Raw genomic sequence first — 17,839 nt, 5'->3', positions numbered from 1 at the left:
TCAAGTTCAATCATAAGTATTTAGCGAAGGTTTGCAAGGAGGCCCTCACCGCAACCTTGGAGATGTCTGCAATAGAAACACCTCTAGCAGGACCAGAAGACAAAGACTTGGTGCCAGTCATATAGGCTCCAGTTCTCTCAGATGGTTACTTCTTAGCGAGGGGATAGCGTATCTTCCAGCGAGAAAGTCCTCTTATGGACCGTTATGCCCTTTCTGCTACTAGAGGAACCAACATCCTCCACGCATATCTTTTCTGCAATCAATATAAAAACTGACCGCCCTCCAGAGATCCAGGTAGTGTAGCTACACCTCTTTCGCTGGATGAGGCAGGGGATAAAAAGACATCAGTGTGATGGGTTAGCCCAGGTGAAGATGAGTGACCATAGAAGCTCCGATTTGAAACAGCTTGCATGGGAAAAGGGCATAAAGGGTAGACGGATACAAAGTGCCTGCAGTCGAATGATTTGCCTGGCCAGAAGTAATGGCAACACAAAACACTATTATCATTGTCATTAATGATAACTGGAAACTAAGAAAGGTCTCGAACAGAGACTTAGGGAAAAAAAAGGTAACAAGGTTGGGGTCCCACTGGAGCTAAGGGAGACAGGGGTGAGAGGGGGAGGGAATAGGATACAGGAGGCTGGGAACAGTGCCAGGAGGGTGGGGGAATAGCAATTAGTAAATCCTCCAAGAAGCCTTCTCACAATTGGCCAGTAAAAGCATTGATTCACCGGGTGGGCGCTATATTGATTGTGACATTGCCAGACATCTCCTCTGGTACAGACAAAGAGCCAGCACCCCCCATACCAGCTTCAACAGCTTTGAAATTTAAAGTTTGATGCTTAGAATTATTCAACAGGTGAGGAATCTGCAGGAAGAAGAGAATCAGAAAACGTTACCTGAGTTAGCAAAAGGAGGCAGGCTGCAGTCCTTTAGTTAGGCTTAGCCATCAGATAATCACTCTGTGTTAGTCTGAACTCTGGAAGAGCTCAGCAACTAAACAATAGTTTAGTATGTCACAAAGAGAACTGACCTGCATAGGTCTGTATTTTCCCTCACCAGGTGAAAGGCAGAGGGGGCTGACCCTCAGGCTAACCAAAAATGCATCTCCAATGTCAATAAACTAGATTACCAAAAAGTGGCAAGGTAGCCTTCAAGCCAAACACGATTTCCCACCTGATAGTGCAAGTAAAGAGGTAGAACACAGTGTCCAATTGCCTGGTGGAGATCCAGAGACATGTGGTGGAGCTTGACTGCCCTAGATTGGGCCAAGATGAATACTGGGCTTCAGTACTGCCAGTGCCTCCATGCCAACAGCACATACATTGATGTGATCCTCCACCGCAGCGGGTACCGCAGTAAAGGGTGAGTTTCGATGGACCAAAAAAGTCAAAAAATAAGGAATTACCAAAGTGATAAAAAGATGCAATTTTCAATTGTCTTTCAAGGAATACCCGCCTTTCGACTTTTGGACCGGATCAGATTCACAACCCTTTCCAGATCTTTATTATATCAAACCCCTGTAAGTCACGCAGTAAAGGTCAAAGGCAAGAACCGAAACGGCCTGTCCCGGCTCACGAAGGTTGGGGGGTTGTTTGATTCACGTTAAGGTGCTAGCGATGGCACATAAGCAGTCGTACTCCAGGTGAATCTTCCTTAATCAACCTGCACTCTCTACACATTCCAATTATGATTTTCATCCGGATTCGTGAAATGGGGTTCTGTTGTTTGGGCTGATGATAACTTGGTGCTGGCAGTGGCAAAGTAGGAATACTTTTGGGAGGAGATGAAGAGTAGTGCAGGTCTCAAAGCAGTTTCAGAAAGTTTTGAAAACTATTTTATTCACATAGTTCTAACACCCCATCTGCCTTTCAGCTGAGTACTTGGATAGTTCAACAATTCTATGAATGCCTCAGGCTTGAAGGCAGCTCATTGGAATTAAACGTGGCACGTATATAAAATAACAATATAACAACATGAAAGTCGGTGTATGCACTGTCAGCAAAATCCATTAATGAAATTTGCAACCCTGATTTAACTGGCAAAAGTGTGTGCAATAGGATGTTGCTAGATCTGTACATTCCGAGTTTTCCAGTAAGCCTTGATGGCTCAGCATATTTCTCTCTCAGGCATTAAATTTGAAAAGCAAAGTTCATTTTCTTTTACAAATAAAGCATTCCAGGAAGCAATCAAAACAGTTATCCAGTACATTGATCTGCATTAAAGGAGTCGTGTGCCTCACAGACTACGATTAATGAGCCAGCGTTTATAAATACAGGCTTTGGGTTAGACGTCTGTGCAATCCACACCATAAAACTCGGTCCAGTATTTAGCTCAGCTTTCAGCAGAACCTTGGGAAAGAGGACCCAAGGGCCACTGTCAACGCAAACTGTACAAAATTAGAAGAAATAATGGCTGCATTTGTTTGCTGTATCTCACATCGATTACAGTCATAGTAGTCTGCTGACCACCATCCATGTGAAGGTCTCTGATCTATACCTGTGTGAAATTTAATTAACCCCAGTCAAACCCGATTACATTTCGGTAATTTCTCGTTATGCTCTTTACGCAAAATTCCACTGCCAGACGTAATTATGACCAGACGTTTTGTAAAATTAAAATTCTACAGCAACATGAGCCATTCATTGTATTAAAAAAAAAAAAAAAGTACCACAAGCAGAAGGCGAGCACCTGTTCACAGTGCTTTTGTTCAAATGCATTCTTGCACTAAAATTGAAATGGACACATTTTATGGCAATATACCAAAAAATGACATTTGCGTTTTGTGTAATTTTGCTGAAATTTTGCGTAATTAAGAAATAGCAAATTTTGCACACCTCTACTCCAATCGTTTTATCAATTTGCAACCTATCACTATAATATTTATAAAGCAGGTCAGATTGCAACAGGCTGACTGGGAATTTCACAATCCAAACTATTAGTATGTATAGTATTTTTTTTTATTCTTTGTCGCCCAGTAAATGATGCCTCTGTCCTAAAGTGTCTGTCGTTCTCCAAATACTCCTGTGCATATGGAAAACATAGGCTTGCTGTGGCGAAGAAGACATCATGGCAAGAGCTGGTGCTTTATTTGTGTCACAGAAGACAAAAAAGGAGGAAAAGAGAACAGAGAAGGCAGATGGAACAATAGCCTTTTCGAGAATTGCAGTTCTCAAGTCAGAGAAGTTCCCTCGGAAGAAAGCAAAGCAGATTGGGTGGTGGTCGTGAGTGTCATACAGTAACAAAGGAATGTTCATGGGTGTAATTTCATTTTTAAATGGTTTTGCAAAGTAGCCCAAGCAAGACATTTTACCCCAAACAAAAAATAGCTTACCTCTGGCTTTAGAGCAACGCCTGTGCCAGGGCGTTCTCCAGTCGCTGTCACTCCGATAGTTTTTTTCTCATTCAGTGAAAGCCTAAGAAATGGATAATCATTTTAAGTTTGCGAATAGTTTAAATCCAATGACACAAGTTGATCAATTGGGCTGTAACAAATTAACTGACCACCTAATTTGTGGCATCTAAAATATTGGAGCGTGGCCACATGTTCATTTGACCTCATTATGCTTAAGGCAGCAATGTTTAATTTTTAAAGCAACTTTGAGGGTTCTCCTCTCCCCCTACTGCAAGCCTGTCTACCTCAACAATGGGCCAACACTCTCCCCTGCTGTCCCACATCTGCTCTTAAAAGGCAACTTCACCTTGGAAGACTACCTTTTGGAGCCAACACCTAAGTGGGTTCCTGCAGGGGTAGGTGACACCTCGCAGGCCTGCAATCATCACTGTATTCTTTTCTGAGAGTAACTGACAGGTCTCTCCAGGAGAGCACAAAGCAATCTCCTGGAGCACGCTCCATGTGTGCGAGAGAAAGCACAGGAGTTTTAAAGGCATCAGAGTAGCAGCTTTGCTAAGGCTGCACACTGCAACAAGTTACATTAATTTTGACTTGAGATTCAAGTCTGGCATAATGTAACAAGTTGTCTGATACATTGCACTTCAGGAGGTAGCACAGCTGAGGGCTCAGCGTGTAACCTTGTACGAGCCAATTGGGCAACCAAGTCTTCCCACAATAAAAACTGTTGTTTAGCGTGTTTTACTGTCAAGGTATGTAAAGTTCATGTCTTGCCTCTGTCATATGTTGCACCCAGCCTTTAGGGCTCAGTAGGCCTGCCAGAGGAGTGACTTACACACATCCAGGGGAAGTGATACCATTTAAAGCAATGGCAAAGTTAAGTCGGACTAGCAGTGCACAACTACTCTACCAGTCTGCAGTGGCGGACTGGGGACTCATTTTACGAGAGGGAGCTCCAAGGTGGCACAATCTGTGCTGCAAACCATGGGGTACACCTCCCCCTAACTTAACTGCCCTGGGTACTAAGATACTATTTACTAGGAACTGACAGGTAAGTTAGCCATACAATTCGGTATTGGCAATTTTACATACATTTCAGGGTCAGGGCACTGGCACCGGAGTCTGTTTAGGAGGCCTCAGCACACTCTGAGTTGAAAAACCAGCAGCATTAGTCGAAAAATTTTGGAGTGACAATACAAAGAGAGGCATTTCCTTATACCGTCCTCTAGGAAACTGAATTGTCACGGGCATCTCTGGAAGCCAAAACTGATTCCGTGGCAGCTGATCTGACTGCTGCAGGTGACTATCACAAACTCTCAGTTCGAGTCACCCAATCCAAGAAAGCCCTGATGACTTAACGCCGCAGACAATGGCCCTCCAAGCCCTGTTGAAAGAGCCTGGAGAGGGTGGGACTACTGGAACCCTGGGCGGAGGATGCAGTGGGCCTCTCCTGTCACAGCAATATCAGAGTGGTGGGGCACGCTGAGGCAAGTGAGTGTCAACAAGGGAACTTCCAGGGAACAACCCCATATTTTTGGGTGGAATGAGCAAACTAGTTACCCTTAAGACAGCTTCCCCTGGGGACACCGCCCAGTCGCTGGTTGCCATGCTGGGTCTGATTGGGACCAAAAATCAGTCTGGGCACCCCCAAAAAAATCAGCCCATGTTAGTGGATCATGACCTGTCTTGAAAAGTATCATAGGACTACGTTTTCGAATCATTTATGCTAAATTAAGTGTTTAACGCATGAAGGGCCTGTCACCTCTAGTTAATATTTTCCAGGGCAATATTTGAAAATGGAAGTATTGTAACAGAAAGGACTGCCTGTTTGTTCAATGGAACTACATACCCCTTTACACCAACAAATTCTCAGTGGAGATGGTTTGTACATTTTACACCCACCACAGAAAAGGGAAATGGCCCCTGTACACTCACTGGGCACCAGGTGGCACCTTTTTCCGCAGCCTTCACCCCTGGCATGACTGTGCTTCTTTTATTGTCCTCATCGACAAGGGTGTGCTGCCTGCATCCTCCAAAATAAGAAAAGTATTTTTCTGTAACATTCCGCAGAGCTGGTGCGTGTTTCCTAAACTTTAATGCACTTTCCCCAATTGCACTTATGCACTTTATGCTTCCATTCTAGAAAAAGAGCATACATCATGATCTTGATGGAATTGTATACTGCAGCACAAGGCAGAAGACATGGCCCACGTCAGATTAATTGTGTAGTGCAGTTGTTTTAGGAATTAGTATAAGCTGTCCACATGCTGCACACATTGTGTAAAATGAATGTATGCTAAAAAGTGATGCTTTTGAATGACGTTTCAGTTTTGCATATTCTTATTTTTTTGCACTGTTTCTATTGCGTAACCTTCGCTAGAGAGAAAGCATGGTGTGCTATAAAGCACCTTAACATCAACCGGTGCAGGTGTGTCTTATAATACTAATGAATAAGCAAATAGTCTTGTTCCGGACCTGCCTCTCCACATTCCAGATGCCATCTTTGCCTGGTTCTACTGGCTCTTGTTCCAGTGGAGTGACTTTCAAATAAGCTTACCAGTGCATCTCACTAAAGTTCGGCCTGTCATTCAGTACTGAACCAACATCAGCACCTCCTGTTATCCCAGTGCACTCAGCTGTCCCAAGGCACTCCACACAAGTCTAAAATATCTAAAATTTGACCTTTGGCAACCCTGCTACTGAAATAATATCAGGAGCATATACTTCTGACTAAGCACTAAAGCCACTCGCATCTATTATCGTATTTCCAAATGGCACAACTGCAACCTTTGCTCTGGAGGGAGGCCAAAGACTGGATAAGCATGTTTTCTGAACACCTTTATGGCATAATGGGAGAAACTCGCACTGCTTTCAGACTTAACTTTGGAGCACTCAATTTTGCTCCGTCATGAACACTTTCCATACCCTGAACTCCTCCAAACAATTAATACAACTTAACTTGCGTGATGCGCTGCACAAAACACAAGCTTCATAACAAAATAAATTACTAAAACACATCTGGGAAAAGTAAACAAATAGTACTGGAAATACCACACAATATGAAATCAAGTGTTGTCGAAAAAAGGTGCTTTTACTAGCAACGACATAAATATAGGAGTTAAGGATCCATTGCTGCTTTCAACTGGACCTGCCCCACAATAGCCCCTGGCCTCACCCATGACAGCACTGTTGGCAGCTTGAAACCGAGAGGTCAGAGTCATGCAAAATGGTGCTTTGATGCCCAAAGGCACTGGATGTCCCAGTTGATAGCAGACCACTCAGGGCACCTGAACCACAGGGCTGCTTTATTCCAACCCATCCCCTCGCCCCACTCCCCCACACCTCCACCAATCACAGTGCAGTTCCTCGCACTTATATAAGGGACATATAGGCTTCTAACCCATGGTCAATTCAGAGGCGGCAAACGGCTCACACTCGACGAGGCCAGCCGACTGCCATTCTGTGCATGAGAATGGGGCAGCCAGGATGTGTGTTGAATACACACGTTCTAAGCTACGGCAGCATTGCTTTGTATGAGGTGTTTCTGGAAGCCGGGTTTACAGACAAGGCACTGAGGGTGAAAACAATACAGGCCAGGAGCCCGAGTTCCTGACCTCCCAATCCGACCCTGTTGCCATGATCCACTATTATAAAGACTGAGACGATATCCTGCATATGGGCAAACAGTCAGACCCTATCCCTCAACAACAGTCATAAAATTCTCATTTTTCCAGAGTACATGCTAGTGGTACATACAAAAATGGCCTCCTTTTTGGGAGGTAAGCGACTACTCTGTGAGCTTGGCCTGAGGTAAGACCTGCTCTTCCCTGGAAAGCCTAAAGTTATTGCAGAACAGTAATCCCACTGCTTTTACAGATCCGAAGGATGCCTACAGATGGGAGGAGGCCCAGGAGGTGTTACCAGGGCACGAGGGATCCCAGGGTCTTCCCTCTGGATCACACCAGAGACGCAGTCATGGGTCCCAGAGGGGCCCAGCATGGGTGCCACTGATACAGACCACATCCTTTCCCTCACAGGTCCAACACAATCAGTGCTCAGCTCTGGACATAGCAACTGTGACACTTGCCTGCTCTGGGAGCACCACCCTCTTCCTCCCTAACCCCTTGCCACCTTTGCCCTTTGCTGCAGGTGACTCCACAGAGGGCTGATGACATCCGCTCACCACCACTGACCCCACTCTCTCCTCTCTACCTACCCAGTTTCAGAACTAAAGATAGCCTTTTGGACACTGTAGTTACTGAGCCGGCACAATACCGGACCTCCCTTCTTACCTTTGTCACACCAGAGGATGGCCCTGGGGGTAGAGGGGTTGTCTTTTTGCTTTCTCTAGTGGTTGCCGCACCCTTCACCAGCCACTCTCAAACTGTGATCCACGATATCCTACCCTATATGAGCCCGCTCTGGACTAGGCTCTCCATTGCCACTTAACACGCCCATTCCTGTGTTGGAAGTTCCATTATGTAGTTTGGACAATGAGCATTGAGCCTGTCACCTATTGTATTATTGAAAGCTGATACCACGTTGGTATCTAGCTTCCTCACTTGTACTGTCACAATGGCACATGCTCACCCCCCCCCCCTCCACTGGTGTCCTCAACATCACAAGGAGTCTACATTATCTAACCCCTCTCCCTCCCCCACTGGAACTAACAAGGGATATTCTATCATATACATCCATGAGCTCTATAAGGTATATTCCCTCCTTAAGCATAGTGACATCGCACTTTTGCAGAAATCACATCATTACACATACGGAAGCAAGGCGTCTCCAGAGACCGTGGAGGAGACATTTATTCCACTAGTTACCCAAAGCCAGAGGCACCCTTAACTGCGTGAGGTGAGGGCAGGTATTCCGCCCTTACAGGTCTTCACCCTGGAAATAGATCCGAGGCCAGATTAGATTGTCATGATATGATACTCCTGTCCCACAAACCTACCTGGGGGCAGCAGTCAACCCACGGACTAAAGCAGCTTTTCCAAAATGCCGAATGGGCTGCCTCTCCCCAGGTGGACGCAAGGTAATATGACGGGCATCTGTCGACTCTGCGGGCTGGCTCTAGAAACACTGGTCCACCAGATATGTCTCTGCAAAAGCACTACGATGGACTGTAAAAAGCTTCTACGACCAGTTTAGCTTCAAAGAGGGCTGTGCAGGTGCAGACTGGCGATTCTGGCTGGATTCAAAGGGGACAATGTGCAGCTCCGCTGCAAGGCTGGTTAAATGCCGGCTAAACAAAGGGGGGAGAAGGAGGGTTAAAGGGGAGGGTCTTAACTCCTTGAAGCTTCAGTAAACGTATTCCGTCAGTCGCAGCACGCCTCGTTCTGCGGCACAACAGGAAGCAACCCAATGATGAAGAATGCCACCAAGGGGTAACCCTGGTGGGTGAGGGTTTTTCTAACAAAAAAAATGTTTTTCTGTGGAAGTTTTTCTCCTCTGGGATGGGTCTCTATATACATTTACTGGTTAAATTCCTGGACAAACTAGGGCGTCAACTCCAAGAGACTGAACGAGCAGGACAAGTGCGCACAAGTAGTCAGCAAGCAACTCTGTAATTTGTGTAAACATGTGGCTCACCCATGAAATATGGTGATAGGGTACACACGCAACTTATATCGCCCTGAAGAGGCCATTACACACTAGGCCAAATCGCGTCAACACCTTTCTGAAAATAAGGAGTCCAGTCTGAAAAAATCAAGACATTGCATAAAAGTATTACAAGACCGTCAGTCAATACCCAGAGTGTGTGTATATGAGTTAAGTGGGGGAGATGGCAATAAGGTCATGAGAGCATGGAATATCTTATAGACAGACCAAACAAGATGGGCTGTACATATCCGGCTGTCAACGTTTGAATGCAGTATTGGGAATTGTGTGTATAAGATGGACAATTTTATTATTTGTTTGGGTTGATGAGATAGGTTGAAAATCATTGTGGTTTGAATCTTTTTCTGCATAGTGTATGATGCGTTTATTACAATATAAAAGAAAACACAAAATAAAAGTGCCTCACTAATCAATCAATCAATCAAGGGCTTGTAAAGCGCACTAATCACCTATGAAGGTCTCAAGGTGCAGAGGAGGGGAGAGGGGAGGTGCTGCTACTGCTCGAACAGCCAGGTCTTGAGAAGTTTCCTGAAGGTAAGGAGGTCTTTAGTTTGGCACAGGTGGGTGGGAAGAGTGTTCCACGTTTTGGCGGCGAGGTGCGAGAATGATCTACAGCTGGTTGTAGTTCTGTGGACACATGGGACGGTTGAGAGAACGAGGTCGGCGGAGCGGAGATGCGGGGTCGGGGTGTAGAAGGAGAGTCGTCTGTTGGGGTATTCTGGTCTGGTGTTGTGCAGTGCTTTGTGGGTGAGGAGTTTGAAGGTGATTCTCTTGTTGACTGGGAGCCAATGCAGGTTTTTCAGGTAGTCTGTGATGTGGCAGTGGCGCGGGATGTCCAGGATGAGGCGCGCGGAGGCGTTCTGGATGCGTTGCAGCCTCTTCTGGAGTTTAGCCGTGGTTTCTGCATAGAGGGCATTGCCGTAGTCCAGCTTGCTGCTTACCAGGGCTTTGGTGACTGTTCTTCTGGTTTCGGAGGGTATCCATTTGTATATCTTTCGGAGCATGCGGAGGGTGTTGAAGCAGGAGGAGGAGATGGCGTTGACTTGCTGGGTCATGGATAGTGAGGGGTCCAAGATGAATCCTAGGTTGCATCTTGGTTCTGCCGGTGAGAAAGGAGGTGACGCAATCCAGGGCTCTGTCACAGATTCCAGCATTGCTGAGGCGTGAGCGTAGGGTGAGGTGGCAGATGGTGTCGAACGCAGCCGAGAGGTCCAGGAGAATGAGGGCCGCAGTTTTGCTGCTGTCCAGTATGGTTCTGATGTTGCCGGTGGCAGCGATAAGGGTGGTTTCGGTGTTGGGGTTGTTGCGGAATCCGGATTGGGAAGGGTCCAGGGTGCGGTTCTCCTCTAGGAAGCAGGTTAGTTGTCTGTTGCCGGCCTTCTCTATGACTTTGCCGAGATGGGGAGCAGGGAGGTAGGCCGGAAGTTCTTGAGGTCCCTTTGGGTCCGCCTTGGATTGTTTGAGGAGGGCGCTGATCTCGGCATGTTTCCAGCTCTCCGGGGAGGTGGCAGACTCGAAGGAGCTGTTGATGATCTTCCATAGTTGGGGTGCGATGACGGAGCTTGCTTTGTTGAGGATGTGGTGAGGGCAGGGGTCAGATGGTGAGCCAGAGTGGATGGTGTTCAAGATTCCGATGGTGTCACTGTTGTTGGCGGGGGTCCAGGAGAGCAAGAGGTTGGTCGGAGGTGAATCTGTGGTGTTGGTGGTTGGGGGGGAGGGGGGCATGGGTGCTGAAGCTGTCGTGGATGTCTGCAATCTTGCGGTGGAAGTAAGAGGCTAGGGAGTCGCAGAGGTCTTGGGATGGCAGGATGTCTTTGGGAGAGTTCCTTCACAATGTTGAAGAGCTCCTGGTGGCTGTGTGTGTTGTTGTTGATTCGGTCTTTGAAGGCGGTTCTTTTGGTGGCTCGGATGAGTTGGTGGTGTCTGCAGATGGCATTTATGAAGGCTGCGTGGTTGGCCAGAGTCAGATCTTGGCACCACTTTCTTTCGAGTCTTCGGCAGCTTTGCTTAGATTCGTGGAGGTCGGTGGTAAACCAGAAGGCCTTTCTGTCAGTGCATCTATTGGAGGGATTCTTGCATCTTAAATTATATATTATTGGTGGAAAGGTGATGTATTTGTCCTCATAAGGCCACTGCTTTAGTTCCGTGACAATCTAAATTAAGGCAAGATTAGGAATAGGGACAAAGTCATTAACCAGTAGGTTAGTCTAACAGTTCTTAGCCCAAATAGTCTCACTAGTAACAAAAACCTCCTGCTGCAGTATTATCTTTGTGCGTTTGCACTACAGTGTTTCTGTATCTGAAGACCAAGACCCATTACCTGCTCTATGAAGCTCTGGCTTGGCTGGCACTGGATGTGCACATCAGATTACACTGCAGGTGTCTTCTTTGGTGCTGCCCACCTCAGTAGCAGCCTTGCTCATCTGACAGTTGAACGCATCATCATTTTGTAGTTATGGCCTTCAGCCTGGGACAGACTGCCCCTTAGTAGTTCCTCGGCGATTGCAGCACATGTATGCAGCACCAATCCTTAGGGTGCACTGTGGGGGTGCCATACAGCATGTTGTTACGTTGCCCGATGTTTTTGTGCCGTTCACTACAAAAAACATATATGCTAGTATACCGGACAGGTCAACACAGATCGTTCCTGGTGATGCTCCTACTTGGTAGTTGGATTATTCTGGGTGTTCCACACACCAGGACCACTACTGAGCTGCTCCTCCTGGCAGTCTCTCCTTCCTATGAGTAGGAAGCTTTTGAGGTTTCCTCTAAACACTACTGCTGTAGAATCCAAGAAACCGGAAGAGCTGCCAGTGCTTTGCAAACCACCAAGAACTCCCTTGGAGCAGAGGAGCTGCTTTCCTGCATACGCAGGCAACCCAAAAGAAAGAACTGTGAGGACCAGGACCGCCAATAATCCAAAGCCGGACATTCCCACAGCACCCGAGCCACCTAGCCTGCGCAGAAGTGGGCCAACAGTGTCAAAACGATCCCCACGCCCTTAAGAGATGAAGTCCATTTTGGGTTCGCCCACTGTGGACTTCCCAATGGCTCCTGCAGCCTCTTTCTGAAGGCCCACTCCAACCTCAAGTATCCCCTGCACCGTAACACGATGCCAAAAGGCACCACTGCACCCAAGACCCACACCCGGAGGAGAAGTGGGCCAAAGGTGTCCCTACGTGCCCCAGGATTTCAAGGGTCGAATCTCAACCTACCGGTTGCCCCGGAGTGGCCGCCCAGTCCCTGCCTGCAGCCTCTTTATGACTGGACCAATTTCCATTGAAGTGAGTGGGTCACCCGACGCTGTAACACAACTCTACACCCAGACACCACAGAGCAACCTGAGGTGAACTGTTGGTGTGGTCCTGGACTTTGCCCCATGCTCACTTCAAGCCCAGTCCTGAAAGTCATGGCTAAGTACCCGTGTGCAGTGTCTGTTCCTTTCCTATAGGATAATATTAGGGGCACCCAAGACTGAAAAGCACCTCCGCATCTGGATGCCGCAGTGCCTCTCAAAATGACTTTTTGGTGCTGCCGTGGACCTTGCCCCATACTTATCTTAACACCTGAAGATGGGTCCTGTAAGTTGCTGCCCAGCAGCAGTTTGCAGTGTATGTTTTTTCTCCATAGGATAAAATTACCACTCTAAAAATTGCACTGTCAACTTTTGAAAACTGTAAAGATTCATAACTTTAAAAGTACTCACCCGATTCAGATGATCTAGGTATCAAAATTTATATGAAGGTATGTGTTATTTTTAGAAAGTGGTGTTGTATTTGTTTATTGAGTGTGCCTCGTTTACTGCCATCGTAAGAACAATGCTTGTTTAGCACTACCCTTTGATATGCCTAACTGCTCGCACACACTTCCTCAAAAGATAGCATTTGGGGTGCCATTTGGGCCTCTGTAATTCCTGTGGGGTTTGTTTGGAATCTTTACACAGCGCACCTCTTGTGGTCCACTAAATAAAGAGCCAGCGCCCTACAGTCACCCCCAAATTTTTGGACTAATGCGCCTGGTTTTCCAACTCAGAGTGCTCGGGAGCATGCTAACCAGACCTCAGTGCCAGTGCCCGGACCCTAAAGGTTATGTCAAATTGGCTGTCCCCAACTGGAAATAGCTAACTTACCTGTCAGTCCCTAATAAATGTAACCCAGGGCATGTAAATTAGAGGGGTACATCCAGAATTTAAGCACTGGTTGTGCCATTCTGGAGGTCCCCCAAGTAAAACAAATCCCTCAGAGTCTGCCACTACGGACTGGTAGAGCAGTTGTGCACTGCTAGTCTAACTTTGCAGTGGGAAAACTTCCACTTCTCCTGTTCATATGTAAAGTCACCCCGCTGCCAAGCCTACTGAGTTCTAAAGCAGGGTGCAACATATGACACATGTAGTTTACATGTTCTGGCAGTAAAAATTGAAAACTGCCATTTTTACTGTGGAAAGGCTTGGGTGCCTAATTGGCAAATGCAGGATTACACACTTATCCCTCAGCTGACTCTTGAATCATAAGCCCAAAGTGGGAGCTCTAAGGTATGAAACAACTGTTTACATTAAGCTCAACTTGATTGTCAAGTGGACATTAATGTCACTTATTGCACTGTGCAGCTATTACAAAGCTGCTACTTTGTTGTCTTTAAAACTCCTCTGCCCTTCGAGGTACCCATGGAGCCTGTTCTTTGAGACAGCTTTGTGCCCTATCGGGGTGACATGTCAACGACCCTTGAAAAGGGAACAATGAGAGACTGCAGGCCAAGGAGGGGTTAGCTCCTTCCAGTAGGAAGCCACATGAATGTTAGCCCCAAAAGGTAGGTTTCAAAGGCGGAAGCCGCCTTAGAAGGCCAAATGTGTAACAATAGGGTGGAGGGCTGCCCCACTGTTCAGGCAGAAAGACTGGCATGGAGAGCAAAGAGGGGGAACCAGTGGCCACACCAGTTTCCCCAGGTGCATGTAGCCCTGAGGTAGTCACATCCCAGGGCTGACTAGTGAGGTCCACACAAGAAGAATGGTGTTTCACCATCTTGGGAGTGGGCATGGTGTATTCTGGGATAGCCAGGTGCCAGATTCCACAGAAACTGGTCACCAGGTGGGAGAGAATCTGGTAGCTTGGCTCCCAACCGCATCCTGCTGTAGGGGCATTTTCCGAGCACCCCAACCTCAGATAGCAAATGATCTGGAAGGAGACTCGAAGGACGGCCCTGCTACACCGAGGGACAAGGGACTATCAAAAAGGCTGCACTACTGAGAACTGCATCTGGTGGCTAGCGAAGAGGGACAGTGCCTGCAGTGCCCTGCTGAAGGAGAAGTTATTCCCAGAGCACAGAAAAGCCAAGAGACTCCAAGGCCAGCCGACTGGCCTCCTGTTCAGAGCACAGAGACAAAACAGCTGAAGAAGCCTGCTGGATAAGTTGGTAGCTCAAACTCTAAGCCACTATCACAACCGCTGTGCAGCACTAGGGAACAAGACTAAACGCAGAGTTGCACCAGAGTCTGCTGAGCCCAGGAGTGCTATCAGAAACCTGCTGGGACCCTTAGAGGATGAGCCATTGACCCAGGAAGAATTGGCCTGTGACCGCAACACCAGGCGGCTGGTAGTCCAGTGGCAACTTGACTTGGCTGGACCGGAGAGAACCTTGTGGGGAATCAACCCTATAACCAGAACCCCTGCAACAAATTTGTCAACCGAGGAGTGCTTGTAGGAAGGTCCCAGTCAGTGACTTCAAGTGACCACATTACACCTAGAAACATTCTTCAGTAAAAAGTTGTGCTGTCACATTTATTGAATTTGCTAGTGCTTGTTTGCAGTTAAGTGAGCAGTCTTGATTTATTCATTGTTGTAAATTCTGTACCTTTAATTGCTTTGGTGCTGTTTAAGTGTTTTATACTAATTCCTCTGTGTAAGTCTTGCTGCTCAGTGCCACGGTTACCCCCAGATTTAGCTGAGGGTTCGACACACTGAAACCTACTGGTGTTAAAGGAGGTTGGTAAGTATTACACTGTGGGGTCACAAGACCACACCATATAAAAACACCCCATTTCCTCACATGGGTCTTGGCATTATCATGGGTAGGACGAGGCTTCAGCATACACACTAAATAACCATCTTATCTCTACCAAAAAAAGAATACCACTTCAGCGAAAAGAAAATTAAATGGTTACTTGTCAATAGAAGTAGTTTTGCAGCCAGAAGAGTTTTCTGGAATTTACATGCTGTGCATTATTTCGCCATCTAGTGGTTGGGTCCGGAATTGTCTGTTTTTTTTTACCCTCTTTGGCATGGTCAACCACCATTTGGTGCTTGGTACACCCTCTTTGTGACATCAGATGGTGCCATGGAAGTTCCTGTGCATGGTAGCCATCTTCAGGTTCTTTTCTGTTCTTGTTCTTCTCTTTCTTATGTTTCCTCTTCAGTTTATTTTCATATCTCACCTCTTCCCCACCTGTTTGTCTTCTTCTCATTTTGGGGAGGTAGGTAGGTCGCATGTGAATCCTGAACACTCTTCAGGCTGCAAAAGTACTCCTACTGGTAAGTAACCATTTCATTTTGCAGTATGAATCCTTTTCGCCTTTCTTAGCTGTACCAGTTCTTTTTCCTGCTACTTCTTCTCTTTTGGTCATCTTGGTATTTGAGGACTTGTTAGTTCTAAACAGTAACTGTGGTGTACCACGTTTAAAACCCACTTGTCGTTATTTTTGTCCATTCTCGTCTACCACTGGTGGTGTGTGCGGGTCTGAGACAGAATTTGAGTCACTTTGAAGTTCCTCAACCGCCTCCGGGGGTTTGGCCTGTGGCCCTTCCTCTACTAGGAAAGGGCTACCGTGCGGGGTGTTGCCATTTCTTGTTAACAGATTGCTGCTGCCCCGTTAGGAACGGTACTCTTCCTGAGGGTCTTCTGGGTGCATTTCATCTCCTGAAAGTACTTCTGTATTGTAGAGCACTCACTGCCTTAACATAGGGTTTAAAGCCCGAGATGCTGAGCCAGGCATGTCTTCTGAGGGTTATGCCCGTACACATTTGTCTGCTAGCAGTATCTGCTGAATGTAATGCCAATTTTAAACAGATGTTAGAGATATTTCCCCCCTCCTGAATTATCGTTCTGGCCCTTCTCTGATCCTTTTCTGGGAGTTTTTTCATTAGCTCCTGTATTGCATCCTATTGTTGGTGGCCATACCTGTTGAGGAGGACATTAGAATGAATTGGCTGAACACCATTACAGTGCCACTTCTCTTTCCACCTTCCTCCCTACCATGTCCAGTCTTTTGCTTTCCTTCTCTGGAGGTGGTCCTGTGGAGGTATGGACATTACTTCTCATTCTGGTCATAGTGACAATGATGGAGTCTGCCACAGTACTTCCTTGGATGTATTGGGATTCTTCGAAGAAGGTTTGTACTTCTTCTGTATTCTCTGTGTTATGGTTTTTCTGGAGGATGGTTCTATGAAAGCTTCCTTGCCATGGTCCAGAATGCTAGTTAGCATAGGAAGATACAGGTTTCCCTTACTGGTTGGCATAAGGGTTTGTAGGAGGAAGCAAGAGTCTCCTTTCTCCTCCTTCAAGGATATTCCATAAGTTTTGGCAGCTCGTTTGATGTGGCCACTGTAGAAAGTGATGTAGTCTGGGGGTAAAGGCCTAGTGGGGTAGTTTTCTATCTCTTCTGGGCTTTCTGTTTCGAGGTCATTCTAGTCTTCCTCGAAAAATCCCATAGCTTCCTCCTCTTTAGGGGCATAGAAGACTTCCTCAATCTCTTCCCCATGTGGTTCTGGTGTTGCAGGGGCTTCTAAGGTGGTCTCTTCTACCGTCGTGGAGGGCTTGTTTGGGATTCTGAATTCCCTCAGTGTCTCGTTGAACTCCTTCTTGTGCCGAAGTGTCGCAATTACGGCTTCCAGCCTTCACCTTTTCTTCTCCACCTCCAAGGCCTTTTCAAGGTCCTGCGTCGAGGATGCTCTCTTTTTCAGAGCAGTCTGGCCCTCCACCGAAAGTTTTGGGGTCTCTTTCAGGGGTTCTCGCTGTGCAGTGGGTTTTATCTGTTTCGACATTATACCTTCATCGGTCTCCCTGTACTGAGATGCGTGGGCCTCTTTGTTTTGCGGCTGGCACTCAATCGCCATTTTCTTGGGCGTTGGGGCTGACTTGTGTGGCTTCTTTTCGAGGAACCAGCTTCTCTGAGGGTTTCGGTGATCTTCTTACCTTCTCAGGTTTTTTTCTCAGCGTCCTTTGCCGATATTTTTGCCACACGTTTCCTTTGAGTGTCCCCCCCCAAGGATTTCTATGTCTGATCCCCGTGTGTTGATTCTGCACCCCCGGCTTGTTCTTTGTTGGCGCTGGAGAGGCCTAGGCCCTTCAGGGACGGTTGTGGTTTTTGGCTGAACATTGCTGCATGATGTTCTCTCTGTTTGCAACAAGCTTTCAGAGTCTTCGGCACAAATGCAGCATAGGCCTCACAGTCGTTGCCCCTCCTGTGGTTTCTCAACAATCAGAGGTTGCAGACTTCGTACACATCACGCTGTGAGAAATTGTGATGGCAGTTCGGGCAAAACTTTAAAAGGGTGTTCTCCATGACCCCGACCTTGCTTTATTCTCTTGCCACATGGAGAAATCTTACTGTTGAGAGCTTCTTCTTAGGCTTCCAGACCCAACGGCGGAAAAAAGAATCTGAAGACTGCTACCACGCACAGGAACTTACGGGGCGCTGTCTGACGCCGCCAATGACGCCGCTGGCCTGCACCGTGACCAGCTGACGCAACACGAAACTGCACTGCCCCACTTCGCACAGCGACCCTGGTTTCACCGACGCAGTCATAGGACGACTTCCCCGAGCCGCTGCTCGCACTGCGATCTGTGGGCCCCGCACTCAGACATCGCCTG

The 17,839-nt window shown here is 47.1% G+C and overlaps 1 protein-coding gene across 1 annotated transcript in view; it reads right to left on the bottom strand.

Annotated features, from left to right (window-relative positions):
- The window catches only part of BUB1 (BUB1 mitotic checkpoint serine/threonine kinase), a 640,511-nt gene that overhangs the window by 411,474 nt on the left and 211,198 nt on the right, over nt 1-17,839 (bottom strand). Inside the window, exon 15 of the mRNA XM_069234708.1 lies at nt 3,335-3,416. Coding sequence (XP_069090809.1) covers nt 3,335-3,416 — 82 coding nt within the window. The remainder of the gene's footprint in view (nt 1-3,334; nt 3,417-17,839) is intronic.

Source organism: Pleurodeles waltl, chromosome 5, assembly GCF_031143425.1.
Source record: "Pleurodeles waltl isolate 20211129_DDA chromosome 5, aPleWal1.hap1.20221129, whole genome shotgun sequence".
Taxonomy (NCBI): domain Eukaryota; kingdom Metazoa; phylum Chordata; class Amphibia; order Caudata; family Salamandridae; genus Pleurodeles; species Pleurodeles waltl.
Note: the sequence above shows the minus strand (reverse complement) of the source record. Positions and strands in the feature narration are given on the sequence as shown.